Source organism: Anabrus simplex, chromosome 6 (assembly GCF_040414725.1).
Source record: "Anabrus simplex isolate iqAnaSimp1 chromosome 6, ASM4041472v1, whole genome shotgun sequence".
NCBI lineage: Eukaryota > Metazoa > Arthropoda > Insecta > Orthoptera > Tettigoniidae > Anabrus > Anabrus simplex.
This window is the reverse complement of record NC_090270.1, coordinates 311,688,798-311,704,268: the sequence shown is the minus strand read 5'-3', so window position 1 is coordinate 311,704,268 and position 15,471 is coordinate 311,688,798. Positions and strand designations below refer to the sequence as shown.

At 40.6% G+C, this 15,471-nt stretch overlaps 1 protein-coding gene across 1 annotated transcript in view; it reads right to left on the bottom strand.

Moving 5' to 3' along the window:
* Nucleotides 1-6,867: 6,867 nt before the first annotated feature.
* LOC136876521 (solute carrier family 35 member E2A) overlaps nt 6,868-15,471 on the bottom strand; it is a 155,626-nt gene continuing 147,022 nt past the window's right edge. Inside the window, exon 9 of the mRNA XM_067150538.2 lies at nt 6,868-7,089. Within this exon, the coding sequence (XP_067006639.1) occupies nt 7,039-7,089 (51 nt within the window). The 3' untranslated portion in view covers nt 6,868-7,038. The remainder of the gene's footprint in view (nt 7,090-15,471) is intronic.

The window sequence follows — 15,471 nt, the reverse complement described above, 5'->3', positions numbered from 1 at the left end:
GGCCTTAATTAAGGTACAGCCCCAGCATTTGCCTGGTGTGAAAATGGGAAACAACGGAAAACCATTTTTAGGGCTACCGACAGTGGAATTCGAACCCACTATCACCCGGATGCATGCTCACAGCGCCCCTAACCGCGCGGCCAACTCGCCCGGTAACAGACTAATTAACAAGTGAAGATCAAGTACACAGCCTACTACTGTATACATACATTTCCATTCATTTAGGAACCACCTCCTGTATTTACAGACTGCCACCAAGTACAAGGTAAAAAGAAATACCAAATTTACTGTACAGTTCTATTAATTGAACAAAACTCTAAATGATAAAGATACAATATAATTAGTGCGGCATTTGAGAGCTGTAGAGGTAGTATCTCAGGATCTTGATGGAGCCTCGGAAGACGAGAGTCGCAATTTTGGGGATGAGCTTCATTGGAAGTTGGAAGCGCTTCCACGTGGCGACAAAGTGAAGAGGTACGGTACCGCAAGCTCCAACCATTATCCCTATTAGGGCGTATTTCAATTTCCTGAAGGTGGCATTTAGATTTGTAGTAAGGGATATTAAGTTTGCATTGTTTTAATCTTTTCTAGATTAAACTCTTCTGGCTGACAGCTATGGTGCTCGAACCTGACAGTCAGATCTAAGATGAACCCTTGAGAACTGTTGTCTTTAAAGGCTGTGATGTCAATTCTCTGCGAACTACCGTTTATGGCCAGTCCGTGTACCTCCTCATGTACATTAGATCCCTTCTTTCTCAGTTCTTCGGCTATGAAGGGTCTGATCTGGTGGTGCCGCGTGCTTCTTAGGAGTTCCCCGCGTGTGCAGAATCCCAGGACATGACCAAGAGTTCCTTTCTCTCCGTGCTAATGCCTACAGAAGTTGTTGTCCAGGGATCTACCTGGCACCGAGCGCAGCGCAGAAACATTAGCAGTCCGGTATGATCTCGCACCCACAACTGTCCAGAGAATGCCCTTGTTCATAGCCAAGTAGTCGTGGGTCAAAATGGCGGTATAACCACTTCACAATCAACTTATCCTTAAGACACTGTTTACACCCCTCCTGAATAAACTTTTACTTGATGCTACACTATATCAAGCTCTTGAAAACAGGGATATAATGAATGAATCATGTATAGGCTATTATTACGGTGGGGTCGTATATCAAGCTCTTCTCTCCTATTAATATTGTTAGTGTGGCGAGACGGATTAGGAAAGATCGTTGAAGTATTGAGTACTGAGTGTGGGGAATGTGGAGAAGGTCTTTGGTTCTGCTAGAACGGGAAGGAACACGGAGAGTGAAGAGTGAGACAAGATGTTCCGAGCGTTAATGCCCATTTAAGATCCCGTGGAGGAAACTCAAGTCAGCTACCTGTCGCCTGATGTGCGGCGGTGACACATTGTCCTTTAATACCTGCTGCGTAGACAGATTTCTGAGGTTGGGGTTTCTTTTCGAAACAATTGCAGCAAAGGAGGATACTGCTCTAACTGGTTAATATTGGACGGGGAGGCTGTTGTCCAAATCGGAGAGCAGTGGGATCAGAAATTTCTGTGAAGCGGCAGAGAATGCCTAGTAATTTCATAACCTTGGTTTTATGAGCTTCTTAAGTTGTAATTTTGTATCGAATATTACACCGAAGTCATGCTGTTGTGTAACTACGGTGATGGGCTTGTTGAGTAGGCAATATGATGTCGGTAGCGGAGATTTACGTAGTGTTATGGTCATTTGGCTGCATTTTTGTGGATTGGGGATAAGTTTCCAAGTGCGGAACCAGTTCGAGAGGGTGTTAAGTGAGAACTGTAGAAGAGCTGCATCTGCTGGATTCCTGATCTCACTACATATCTGGCAGTCGTCTAGAAAAAAGTAGGGTATTTGTTGTCTCGTTGAGTTCGGATGGCAGATCGCCCATAAACAAGGAACTGAACATACCATTCGCTGTACAACTATTTATCTTGATCGCATTGTTCTTGATCTGTATTTTAATATAAGATTTTGTAGGGTTCTGCAATCTGAATATCAACATAACTCACTTGTATCATCAGGGTCATTACAATGACAACTCTTGCATGCGCACAGCGCACACTCACAAGCAACTTTATTGTGTTCTACCATCATTTTTTAACTATACCCCCCTCCCCCACCGCCATCGGCCAATGCTGGCTACGCTACTGACCTAATTAAAATGTATTTGTTACTTGGTCTTTTTAATGGGTAAAAGTAAACATCAAGCAGACATCGACAAAACACAAAACTTTTCTTTATTTTAACTTACATAATCTGATCACATCGTATTTTCACACAAAATGAAGTATTCTCTTTCGATTTGAATTAAAGTCATTAATTACATTTGAAATGGCAATATTAGTATTCGTTTTGATCTTTCTTTCTTTCTTTCTTAAAGTAGTCTATTCTATCGTGCAGGAGTAAAGAGGAAAGCTGAACAAGCAGCTCTTTACTGCAAGTATATAAATATTCCAATAAATACCTACTATATACTGAGTGGCCAAAAGTCACGGGAAGGGGTGTTCCATTAGAAAATATGCAAATATGCCGTGTATGACCCCTGAGCGTTGCAGCTAACTCTGGCGTAGCTGAGCAGTCTGTCACAGACATCAACACGTCGCGAGTTAACCGACATGGAACGTGGGATGATCATCGGCGCATGGGTCATAGCATTGCAGAGATTACACGTGAATTCCGGTTTCCGAGCTCAACAGTGTCGAGGGTGGATCTTCAATATCGCAGAGAGAATGTTACCACCCGCGTAAACCGCCGAATGGGAAGACCACAGGTGTTTAACGAACGAATATCATGAAGCTTCCGCAGAACCAAACTGTGCGCTCGACGGGCTACTGTGCGTCAGATCACGCCCAGTTGAATGCTGGGTGTCAGGAACCCATTTCTACCAGAATTGTAATAATAATTAATAATGCTACTTGCTTTACGTCCCACTAACTACTTTTGCGGTTTTCGGAGACGCCGAGGTGCCGGAATTTTGTCCCGCAGGAGATCTTTTACGTGCCAGTAAATCTACCGACACGAGGCTGACATATTTGAGCACCTTCAAATATCACCGGACTGAGCCAGGATTGAACCTGCCAAGTTGGGGTCAGAAGGCCAGCGCCTCAACCGTCTGAGCCACTCAGCCCGGCACCAGAATTGTAAGGAGGCAACTGCATCGCATCGGCTTCACCAGCGACAACCAACTCGTGTCCCTTTGCTAACACCTCGACACAGAGCTCAACGACGTGCATGGGCCCGCGAACGTCGGCAATGGACCATGGAAGAGTGGCGGCGTGTGGTATGGTTCCATGAATCCCAGTTCCAGATGTATCGAGCTCAGGGGCGCGTGAGAGTGTGGCGTATGCCCCATGAAGCTATCGATCCTGCGTGTCAACAAGGTTGTGTCTAGGCGGAAGTTGGCTCAGTTTTGGTGTGGACGGCGTTCTCATGGTCGCAATTAGGCCCCATTGTTCGGCTGCAGGGAGCACTGACAGGTGCACGTTATGTGGACATTCTTTTTTACCACCTGCATCCATTTCTGACCCTCGAGTACCCTGATGGAGATGCTATGTTTCAACAGTAAAATGCGCCATGTCAACACTCTGTGGTGGCACGCAGGTTGTTGAAGCAGCACTCCAGTGAAGTTACGACCATGGATTGGCCCTCCAGATCCCCCGGTCTTAATCCAATCGAGTATTTATGGGATGCTGTCGATGCTGGTGTACGCTCCATGAAACCCGCACTAACTACACAAGACCTATTCTTGTCGGTAGCAGTGCAAGTTACGTGGCTCCAAATCCCTCCAGAACGACACCTTGTAGAGTCGATGCCTCGCAGTACTGCTACCGTTTTGAGGGCTCGCGGAGGACCAATTGGTTATTAACTTCACAATTCCGTGTCTTCCTATGATTTTTGGCCACTCAGTGTATAAACCTACGTAATCATTCAGGCACTTCTTTAAGAGATGTAGTGTTTACAGGGCACTATAACTTCCGGTTTTAACAATATGAAAGTGACTGGGTAATGAGATATGCTATAACATTCCTTATGCAACCACCCATGTAATGGCTGGTGTTAAAAGTATGGCATGTAGGATCGGTTGATGCACACATTTCACAATAAAATAAAAACATTGGTTTTACGTCCTACTAACTACGTCTACGGTTTTCGGAGACACCGAGGTGCTGAAATTTTCCCCCCACACGAGTTCATTTATGTACCGGTAAATCTACTGACACGAGCCTGACGCATTTGGGCACCTTTAAACACTAATGGACTGAGCCAGGATCAAACCAGCCAACTTAGGCTTAGAAAACCAACACTCAAGCATCTGAACCATTCAGCCGGTGAACACATTTAAGTTGGCTTGGCAGACTTATATGTAATAGCAACTTCTGACTCAATAAGGAAAGCAACGAAGAACTACATTATTATCCTAGTATATTTCGTCAGTTATGCTTGGGTTTTCTTTGAAAGCTAATACCGAAGTTGTTCGGGGTCCAACCAGCCTCCAGGCTAGGCATTCAAGATATATACACCCAATTGTTGATATGAACTGCTTTACATTTTTGGTCAGCGTGTAGCACATGCATAAACGCTGCCCAATCTTTGAAAAATAATGTCAACAACAACATATCTAATGTCTCCAATACTCTGGTTTTCTGAGTTGCCGGAGTGCCAGCGTTTTTCCATGGAACAGGGTTCTTTAACCCTACAGGTGCCATTTTTATTGCCTGTATTGCCAGCGTATAAAACTGCAATTTGTAGCCTGAGAATTAAATGCTAACAGTTACCACAAATGTTATCTGAAAATGATGTTATTTACGTGAATTTTTAGAGCAGATTCTGTAGTTTAACTACATGTAGGAAATAACTTTATTCAAAGAATGAAGACCCGCAATCACCTTGATAACTAAAATTTTTTATCAAAATGTAAGGTAAAATTGTCAGAAAACACTAATGCAAGTTGAAAAAATCTAATATTTACACATAGTTCCTTGATATGTTGTGTCGCCAGTAAAAGTTTGGTTGCTATATTTGTGAAACTAGGGCCGTAACAGAAAATAATGTGTAAAGCAGGAAGTTAAGTTTGGTTAGATTACCTGACTTTTCTGAGAGAATTTCTTTTTCCTCTTCTTCCTCAGCTGGTTTCATTCTCTTCAGACCCCTAGGCCTCTGTGTTCTAATTGCCCCCACCGTTGTAGGCCTACCTCTACCTGCAGTAGCATCATCGAGGAAGTACATCATCCTTTGAATCAATTACGCGATCACTTTTTTTCGTCATTTGAGTCTGCTCTGGCCCACTCTCGCTATCAGTGGTGATACTTGTATCAAAAGTTAACTTGAACGTGTTCATCACTAAAATCACTTCTCAACTACTAATCCCGCAATGAGGTCTATATCACCAGCAATCTTGACATCTTGAGTAGCCGCATTGATAGAATGTAAACAATGAAATTCTAAACCAAATGAGATACATAACGTGGAATATTTAATAATAATAATAATAATAATAATAATAATAATAATAATCTTCTTCTTCTTCTTCTTCTTGCGTTACGGCCTCTGTAGGACCACGGGCAGCTCTTTCATGGATTGCATTTTCTTCTTCTCCTTCCAGAACTTCTTCATCCTTTCTCTTCTTCTCTCCCGCTCTTCTTCCGAGATATTCAGTATCCTCTTCTCTTGTCTACTCCACTGGTGATTCTCAATCCTTTTCCTGTATCCATCCCTATCATTGATCTCTGGCATATTAGTCGGTATGTACTTGCTTCTCCAATTTTCCTTTTCTTCCACCTTGATCCCCAATTCCGACCAATCTTTCCGGAGTTCAACTACCCACTTGGTTCCTGTCTTTCCTCGTGTCCTCGCTGTTGTTTCACATACTCTTTTCGCCATTCTATCCATATTCATCCTGATTACGTGTCCCGCAAACCTTGCTCTTTTCAGTCTGATTTCTTCTGAGATTGTCCTCATGTTCCGGTATAGTTCTTCCCTGGGTCTCCTCATCCATCTCTCACCTTCTCTCTTAGGGCCTAGTATTTTCCTCAATATTTTTCTCTCCTCTTTCTCTAGTTGTTCCGCACTATTTCTTCCTAGTGCTATTGTCTCAGCAGCATATAATACAGCATTTCTCACCGTTGCCTTGTAATGTCTAATCTTTGCGTCTGTAGATATATTCTTTTTATTGTATATATCTCTGGTCATACAGAAGGCTGATCGCATCTTCTTTATCCTCTCTGTTATTCCCTCACTGCTCCTATTCCTTCCTGTTATAAATTCTCCTAGGATAATAATAATAATAATAATAATAATAATAATAATAATGATAATAATAATAATAATAATGTTATTTGCTTTACGTCCCACTAACTACTCTGAGAAGCCGAGGTGCCAGAATTTTGTCCCGCAGGAGTTCTTTTACGTGCCAGTAAAGTGAATATTTACTGCGCATGGATACAGAACTCCTTGAAAATAAAAATAAACTTCGATCTATGCTTGACTACTTAACATCTTATGTCAATATATCTTACCTGATGTACCTTTATTGTGACTTCTATGAAGGTCGATTTTTCGACGCTGGCACTACAAACATGCGAACCACTTCGGAAAAAACAACATTTGGCTCTTATGGGTTAAAGTGCTAGGAAATCTACTAAGACAGGTCTCTCATCTTAGAACTCTTACAAGCCACACACACTATGTTAGAACTCAAACCCTAAACCTTGAGCAACCCATACAACACATCTGTTCTCCATTTAATAACCAGCGACAATCATTCTTTAATTCTGGAGTCACGAAAGAAGGAAAATGGAGGTCTTGTAAAATTATAAAATTAAATATCAAAAAGCTGTTTGGTTCAACAATTTCTCTTTTCATTGTCAATATATTCTTTAAAAAATTAAATACAACAATCATAATAAACACATTAACACAGTATTTACACTCCAGAAATCTCATCAAATTGCAATCCTCTAAAGGAAATGTACAAATGTGCAATGGAATCCAAACGGAATGGCAGCTGCAACTCCAGTCAATCAAATTGTTCGTACCTTTCGTTTCATCCAACTCAAAATGTTTCCAGCACTCTGAAACAAGAAGTATTCACCAAATGTTGCAAAGTTATATATTTTAAATAAAGGAAAAAATGAATACATGCAGTTCCACTTCATACTAAACAGTAGGATCAATTTCAGTAAGAAGTTCAATACTTTCAAGTGTTCAATGGAATTTATTTCAATCTCTAATTGATAATAGACTTTTCAACATATTAGCTAAGAAACAGAAAACCTTGGATAAGAAGCTTTGTATCTTAAAAGTTTCTAAATCTAATAACCTAGCTATTAATAATAGAAATTCCTCTAGCACAACGATTCAATTTCATCCACCGATTATTAATTTATCCAATGTTCCTCTAAATGATGACGAAAATTCAATTTTAGCCAAAGGTCCCATTCACAATAGGCCTAATCTTAATATGCTTGACACCTCTACTACTATGATCTTAGAATTTGAACTAGCCATCAGTAAATTACCCCCTGAAGAACAGGATGAAGTTAGGTTCGAAGTTTTTTTTGCTAGGGGCTTTACGTCGCACCGACACAGATAGGTCTTATGGCGACGATGGGATAGGAAAGGCCTAGGAGTTGGAAGGAAGCAGCCGTGGCCTTAATTAAGGTACAGCCGCAGCATTTGCCTGGTGTGAAAATGGGAAACCACGGAAAACCATCTTCAGGGCTGCCGATAGTGGGATTCGAACCTACTATCTCCCGGATGCAAGCTCACAGCCGCGCGCCTCTACGCGTACGGCCAACTCGCCCGGGGGGGGGGGGGTCGAAGTTAAACGTAAAATTAACGACATTCTTAACTCAAGTATGAATCCCAACATCCCTATCAGCAATAAAGAATCAATCATTGATCAAAAGCGATTACGCGCTCTTAAAAAGAAGATTTCTGACAATAATCTCATTGTAACTAACGCTGACAAGGTCAATACCACCGTTATAATGGAAAGAAACGAATATATTGATAAGACTAAAGATTTCTTTTCTGACAGTTCGTTCACTGTTGTTGAAAAAGACCCCACTCAAAAAATCCAACGCCTACTTAAACAAACTCTTAAAAAATACTTCATTCCTTTTAACTGAACGAGAAAAAACTAAATTTATTAGCATGAATCCAAGCCTTCCGACCGCTAAAGCCCTTCCTAAGATACGCAAACCCGACGTCCCTATCCGCCCGGTCATAAATTATAGACCAAGTCCTCTTTACAATGCTTCTCAATTCATTCACAAGTTTCTAAGAAGATATTATCATTTTTTATCTAAAAAATCTATTAAAAATTCCCTTCACTCGTTCGACGTTATTAATATGTATCCTAGTATTCAAACCCTAAATTATACCCTATCATTGAAAACAATTTAAGTAAATACACCCACCTAAGTGCTTTGGAAATACAAGATTTTATGTCTATCCTGAAATTGGTTTTAAATAATAACTATTTCACTTTCGACGGTATTATTTATCAGCAGGAGGGTTTGGCCATGGGATCGCCGGCTTCGGGCATCTTAGCTGAAATCTACTTGGATTTTTAGAACATACTAAAATTGATATTAATAATAACTTCAATAATATTCCTTTCTGGGCTAGATATGTGGATGATTAATAATCCTAGATGAAAACACAACAGACGCTGCTTCCACTCTTGTCAACCTTAATAATATTGACCCGCACATAAAATTTACGCTCGAATCTGCATCTGAACAAAGAATAAATTTTTTAGACTTAACCATCATTAGGCAACTATATTCCTTAAAATTCAATATCTTCAGAAAGCCTACCCAAACATCTTCCACTATTCGTCAAGATTCCTCTCATCCACAAATCCATAAAAGAGCAGCTTATAATAGTATGGTTCATCGAGCCTATATTGTCCCAATGACCGAAAGTGATCTTAAAAAAGAATTGAACAATATCCGTATGATTGCTAAAGTCAATGGATACAATAGTTCTTTCATTGAGGGTATTATCAGTATATACAAACATCGTCCTATAACCACTCTAAAAAAAGAAAAACCAAAAGTGTCTTTATTTTCTACCTTTTCGTTCAATAAAGATATTTATAAGGTCACTAACGTTTTTAAAAAACATGATGTTAAAATCTCCTTCAGAACCAACAATAATAACGCTAAAGTCTTACACAACTCATCATATATTAATAGAACTGATTGTTTTTCAAAATCCGGTGTATATAGGGTAAAATGCAACAGCTGCAATTTTTCTTATATTGGAAAAACAGCAAGAAGCTTTAAAATACGATACTTGAAACATGTCAATGCCCTAAAATACAATTAATGTTCTGCAGTTGGTCAACACATGAATATAATAATAAATTTACAGACATTAAACATGATATAGTAATTCTCAAAATTATGAATAAAGGACCCCTCCTTAACACAACAGAGAATTGCTTTATACATCTAGACCAATATTTTAATCCAAACTTCAATCTTAATGACATTTCCGAAAAATCGAACATTCTTTTTGACCTGCTCATTCAGCTTTTCAGACAATCAAAATCTAATTTTAAAGGTCCGATTTTTCATTCTATTTATAGTACTTTTCTTAAACAATCTTCCATATTCCCACATCCCTCAGCCCCACCTTAATATCCTCTCCCCCTCCCCCTTTTCTTCTCCTTCCGTTCTTTTTCTCCCTTCACCTCCTCAAGATTTCCTTTGAACCTCACCTACCCGCATTTCTCTCTTCAGCTTATTACAACACGCGCAAATTCCCTTATGAATATTTTATTTAAATATTTTCTTCCACCTGTCCAATTTTCTTTCTTTCTTTCTTTCTTTCTTTCTTTCTTTCTTTCCTTGCTGTCATTTATTCAGAGTCAAATGTATGGTCCGCATTGAACTGCGAATTTCTATTCACCTTTATTTAACTCCATATATTTTTAATCCTCCTCGCGTAACATCCATCGTCCTTCAAGATTCTAGAAACAGAAGAGCTTTCTTCTAGCATCTTACTTCGCATCGACATTCATTTCAAGTTTATAAACATCTTGAGAAGACAATGTTACGGTACTGTAATTTCAATTGATCTCTGAATGAACAGCAGCATCGCTTGAAAACCAACCTTTTTCGATTTCCATGATCAACAACTTAAGAATTACTTTTACAACTTGTTACTTTTATACGGCGCACGGGACATTTTTATGGATCTCTATTTTTTAACATAATGTAGCGCATCTCTGGATTCTTAAGTCTCCACGCGCAACAATTACTTTCCCTCAAGTTCCAAAAAACTGAAGAGCCTTCCCAGCATCCATGTGTTTTTACGTCCATGAATATCTTAAAAACGACGTAACTTCATCTCAGTTGTTCTTCGAATATACAGCAGCGAATTTAAGAAGTCAGCATATGTTGAATTCCTTGACCAACAACTGAAAAATTTCCATCCCTATCAACTTTTTAATGCTATATGGCGCACTGGCCTTTTATCATAAATAAACGACGTGACTTCGGCTCAGTGGTTCTTAAATGAGCCAGCATATTCCTGCAACTCAAGGATTCCTATCTATAACATCTTTTTAATATGCACTGGACTTATTATGAATCTCTTTCAGAGAGTTATTTTTTAACACAGTGCTGCACAATATCTCACATGGTATGTACTTTTACGAGACCGTACGTGTCTTTACATTGTTTAATTTCTTCGTTATTTGTGTTTTAATTTTGCTTTAGGCTGACGATGACCTATTACTAGGTCGAAACTAGTCCCTAATCATTTATGTAATTTAAACTATTTACATTTTGTATTGAAAAGGTGGACCCAAATAATACATTCATTTACTCTATTGCAATATCCTACAGCCAATAATTTCTCATTGTATTTTTATTTTTTGTTTGAACTTTGAAACCAGTGTTCAAACAAATCTACATCATTGGCATAAATGCATTTTTTTTTGCTAGGGGCTTTACGTCGCACCGACACAGATAGGTCTTATGGCGACGATGGGATAGGAAAGGCCTAGGAGTTGGAAGGAAGCGGCCGTGGCCTGAATTAAGGTACAGCCCCAGCATTTGCCTGGTGTGAAAATGGGAAACCACGGAAAACCATCTTCAGTGCTGCCGATAGTGGGATTCGAATCTACTATCTCCCGGATGCAAGCCCACAGCCGCGCGCCTCTACGCGCACGGCCAATTCGCCCGGTTAAATGCAATTTAAGAGTTCCAATTTACAGAGGTTGATTAAATATGAACAAAACTTTTGAAACTGTTGTGGAATACTTTAATGATCGTTAATGCAACAACAGCACGTATTTGGTAGTAGTGCCTCGACACGCTCAGAGATGCATGCTTACTTCTGCATTTGATTGTTCATTCCCCAGTCGTTATCATAATGAAAGAAGAGGAGATGCACGAGTCCCCCATGCAAAGCTGGAATGAGACACTTGAACAAGTTTAAAGAGTCTTCTTTTCCTGTCGCTTTTTCCCACACCTGTGGGGTCGCGGGTGCGAACGGTGTCGCACATGTGGATTTGGCCCTGTTTTACGGCCGAATGCCCTTTCTGACGCCAACCCTATATGGAGGGATGTAATCACTATTGCGTGTTTCTGTGGTGGTTGATAGTATAGTGTGTTGTGTGAATATGAAGAGGAAAGTGTGGGGCAAACACAAAGACCCAGTCCCCGGGCCAGGAGAATTAATCAGAGGCGATTAAAATCCCCAACCCGGCCGGGAATCGAACCCGGGACCCTCTGAACCGAAGGCCTCAGCGCTGACCATTCATCCAATGAGTAGGACGCTCAAGTTTAGAGAGTACCAACCCAATAAAACGCAATATTCTAATATACAGCACCCAGCTTCTCCATGGTAATGCAGGAAAATAATATTTTACAAGATTAATGTTAACAATGATTTCCCTCACAGACAGCTGCAGCTACGAAAGTTAAATGAGAACTGCAATAGACAGCTATGTAATATCCCACCCAACCTCCACATGTGTCACCATGTAACTTTCTGGAGGCTACACGCTATTATAATTTGTTAAAAGCCCTTAATAACAACTTGGGTGAAAAAGAAAATCCCAGTGACAAGGAGGAACAAAATTTTGTTCACAATCTGTCAAGCATCCAATAAATGTTTATGAAGAAAGAATAAGAAAACTGGAGGTATAAGGGATTTTTTTGTTATGGGCTTTACGTCGTACTGACACAGATAAGTTCTATGGCGACGATAGGATAGGAAAGGCCTAGGAGTTGGAATGAAGCGGCCATGGCCTTAAATAACGTATAGCCCCAGGATTCGCCTGGTGTGAAAATGGGAAACCACGGAAAACCACCTCCAGGGCTGCCGACAGTGGGATTCGAGCCCACTATCTCCCGGATGCAAGCTCACAGCCTCTAACCACACGGCCAACTCGCCCGGTATGGAAATAATTATAGACAGTACAAGCTCGTTACTACACTTCATTATTTACTTATCATAAGTGAACAGGAAGTGCACGAGTCCATAATGAAATGCATTGTGTAGAAAAATATTGTTGCATTTGTTTGCAAATGTACCTTTCGAATAAAGACTTCAAGAAGTCTTGTTAATTTATTTGATCATCCCCATTCAGAACTTTTAATGTCGATCACATAAGAGAGTACAAGTTGCCCTCCAAACATCCTGGAAAACGTACTATGAATGCTCGTTTCATCAGTGAGCGTGGCCTTAGCAGTTATTCGTAAATAACAGACATTTTTTAAAAAATTATTTCATTCTAGTAATTACAAGACAGACATTTCACAAGGACTTCTGCACATAATGTGGAAACTAATGTTAGTTCACAGAGGTACTGATCACTAGCCTGGAGCAAACGTATGAAATTAGTTGTAAATACTCCTGAATATACAGGGTCTCTCATATAAATTAAGACCGTCGAAGCAGCGTTATTGCTCTCCGATTAGGGTACTACAATATGGCAGGCGAATGCATAGTTCTTGACCTTGCAAGCAGCCAGTACGTATTTAACCTGCCAAAGCATCAGTCGTCAGTCTGAATCTCAGCTGTTAACAGGGTGAGACAGTTATCATTGTAACACCATATTTTTGTATGTTAAAGTTCTTGTTTCATCTTAATAGCAGTGTGAACAGTCACTCTGGTGTGCAGAAAATCCTAATGGTGTCTATGAAGTCCCTCACTATGAAAGAAAGATTGGCGTTTGGTATGCAAGAAGAATAATTGGGCATATTTTTTTCAAGACGACACTAAATGCAGAGAGGTACCGTTCTTCCATTAGTTAACGGAAGAAAAACAAGATTCAGGCCCTGCTCATATAGCAGAAGATTCCCTTCTTATAATCTCGGAAGTGTTTGTAGACAGAGTGATCAGTGCTGGTCTATTTCCCCCTCGTTCTCCAGATCTAACAGTAAATAATAATAATGTTATTAGCTTTACGTCCCCCTAACTACTTTTACAGATTTTGGAGACGCCGAGGTGCCGGGATTTAGTCCTGCGGAAGTTCTTTAACGTACCAGTAAATCTACTGACATGAGGCTGACGTATTTGAGCACCTTCAAATAACACCGGGCTGAGCTAGGATCGAACCTGCCAAGTTGGAGTCAGAAGGCCAGCGCCTCAACCGTCTGAGCCACTCAGCCCGGCAGATCTAATAGTGGGTAATTTTTACTTGTGGGGTAAAGTGAAAGAAAACGTGTATCGAATAAATCCTCACACATTGGAGGAAATGAAAGAAAACATTACGAATGAAATCAGCAACATTAGAGTAAGAGAACTCACTCGTGTCAGCCAGAATGTAGTTACCAGATATAATGCCTGTATAACCCCGGAAGGACGACACTTCCACCATCTTTTATAAAGTAAGATTTCAGATAAGATTGTATACACGCTTAACACGCTTAAAGCAGGCTGGCCGCGCCGTCACGTAAGTTCGACTGAGGCAGCTGCCGTAGCGCAGAGTACAAACACCGTGTGTTCGCAGTGAGTTTATATGAGAGACCCTGTATACGCTGATGCATAATCTACTGAGTAAAATTAATGCAACCTCCTGTCCACCACTGTAGTGAAAAGGTTGGTGCTATTAGCTGACGTTCTCAGAGGTCTGGGTTCCATTCCTGGTACTGCCAGAAATTTATTATTACAAGAAACATTGGTAAGTGGTAGTGATGGGCAGTCTGAGACGAGGTCTCGAGATTTCTCGAGACTAGCGCAGGCATTATTTCTCGCGAGAAATTTCGAGAAATCTCGAGAGCGTTGTCCCCACAATGTGCGGCGAGCAGCGTGTCGTAGGCCTGCAGGTAGTCGGAGCTGAATGTTGTTTGTTCCGAATATGCGAATAGCCAACCAAGGGCCTTCTCATTTTCGTAAATACGTGTCAACAAACGACTAGGGCGTTCACGTATACCGAGGTCTATTTTGAAGAAGTATAACATAATTATAAAGGATACGCATTCGGGCATTGTATGCACTGGTAGGTACATGAATGAGTGGTTTAAGTACAGAACCTGACGGCTACTGTAAGTACACGTAACTGGATACTAGAGGCGTGCATTATTCGAACTCGAGACGAGGCAAAATGCGCCTTGTTGCATATGCAACCACCATTACGCATGAGTGGAATGTGCAATCTAAATTGCTATAGAGTATTCGCGTCATAATTAGGTCGGTACTTCGATATATGACGGTGCAATGTGAACTGTGTCGAATTGTACGCGACAACTTGAAGACAATGTCCGAAACGCAACGTAAGTCGCAGATGTCGGTTATTTTTAAGAGATGTCACATAGCACAGCCCACTGTGTTGCTTATTCAAAAGAAGTAAAATACATCGGTAGAAATACTTCTGGGATGATCTGGCACTTACAAACGCATAATATCAATGAAGAGGAATCGTCACTGAACACCTCCGGCCCGGTCTGAATCACAAGAAACTACCCTGCCGACAACGACTGTGAGGCATCCAGGTAGGATTACATCCTAATAACAATTATTAACAAACTATACGGGTTATTCAGCTAAGAAGTCCACCTGACATAACTCGTGAACAGTTTAAGATTCTGGCATTCTGTATTCACTTTCGTTAATGGTAAGGAGCTCATAGTTCAACATACAATGCTATCATAGGATTTTGACAAAATTTATCGTCACACGCGTTTCCATGTGAGAACTGCTGATGATAACTATCAAGTTTACACTCGTAGTTACTGGGACGTCGCACAGCTCGCAGCACACGAGAATCGGTCTCGAGAGCGTTGCCCATCACCCCTGTTACACGTTCCACTCATGTGTAATGGGGGTTGCGTACGTAGCAAAGCACATCTTCCCCGTCGCAGGTTCGAATAATGGCCTCTGGTATCCAACTAAGTGTACATCCTATCTACAGTTATTCACAAATTATGCATTGTTATTCACCTAAGATGTCCACCCCAAATAAGTCGTGAACAGTTTAAGATACT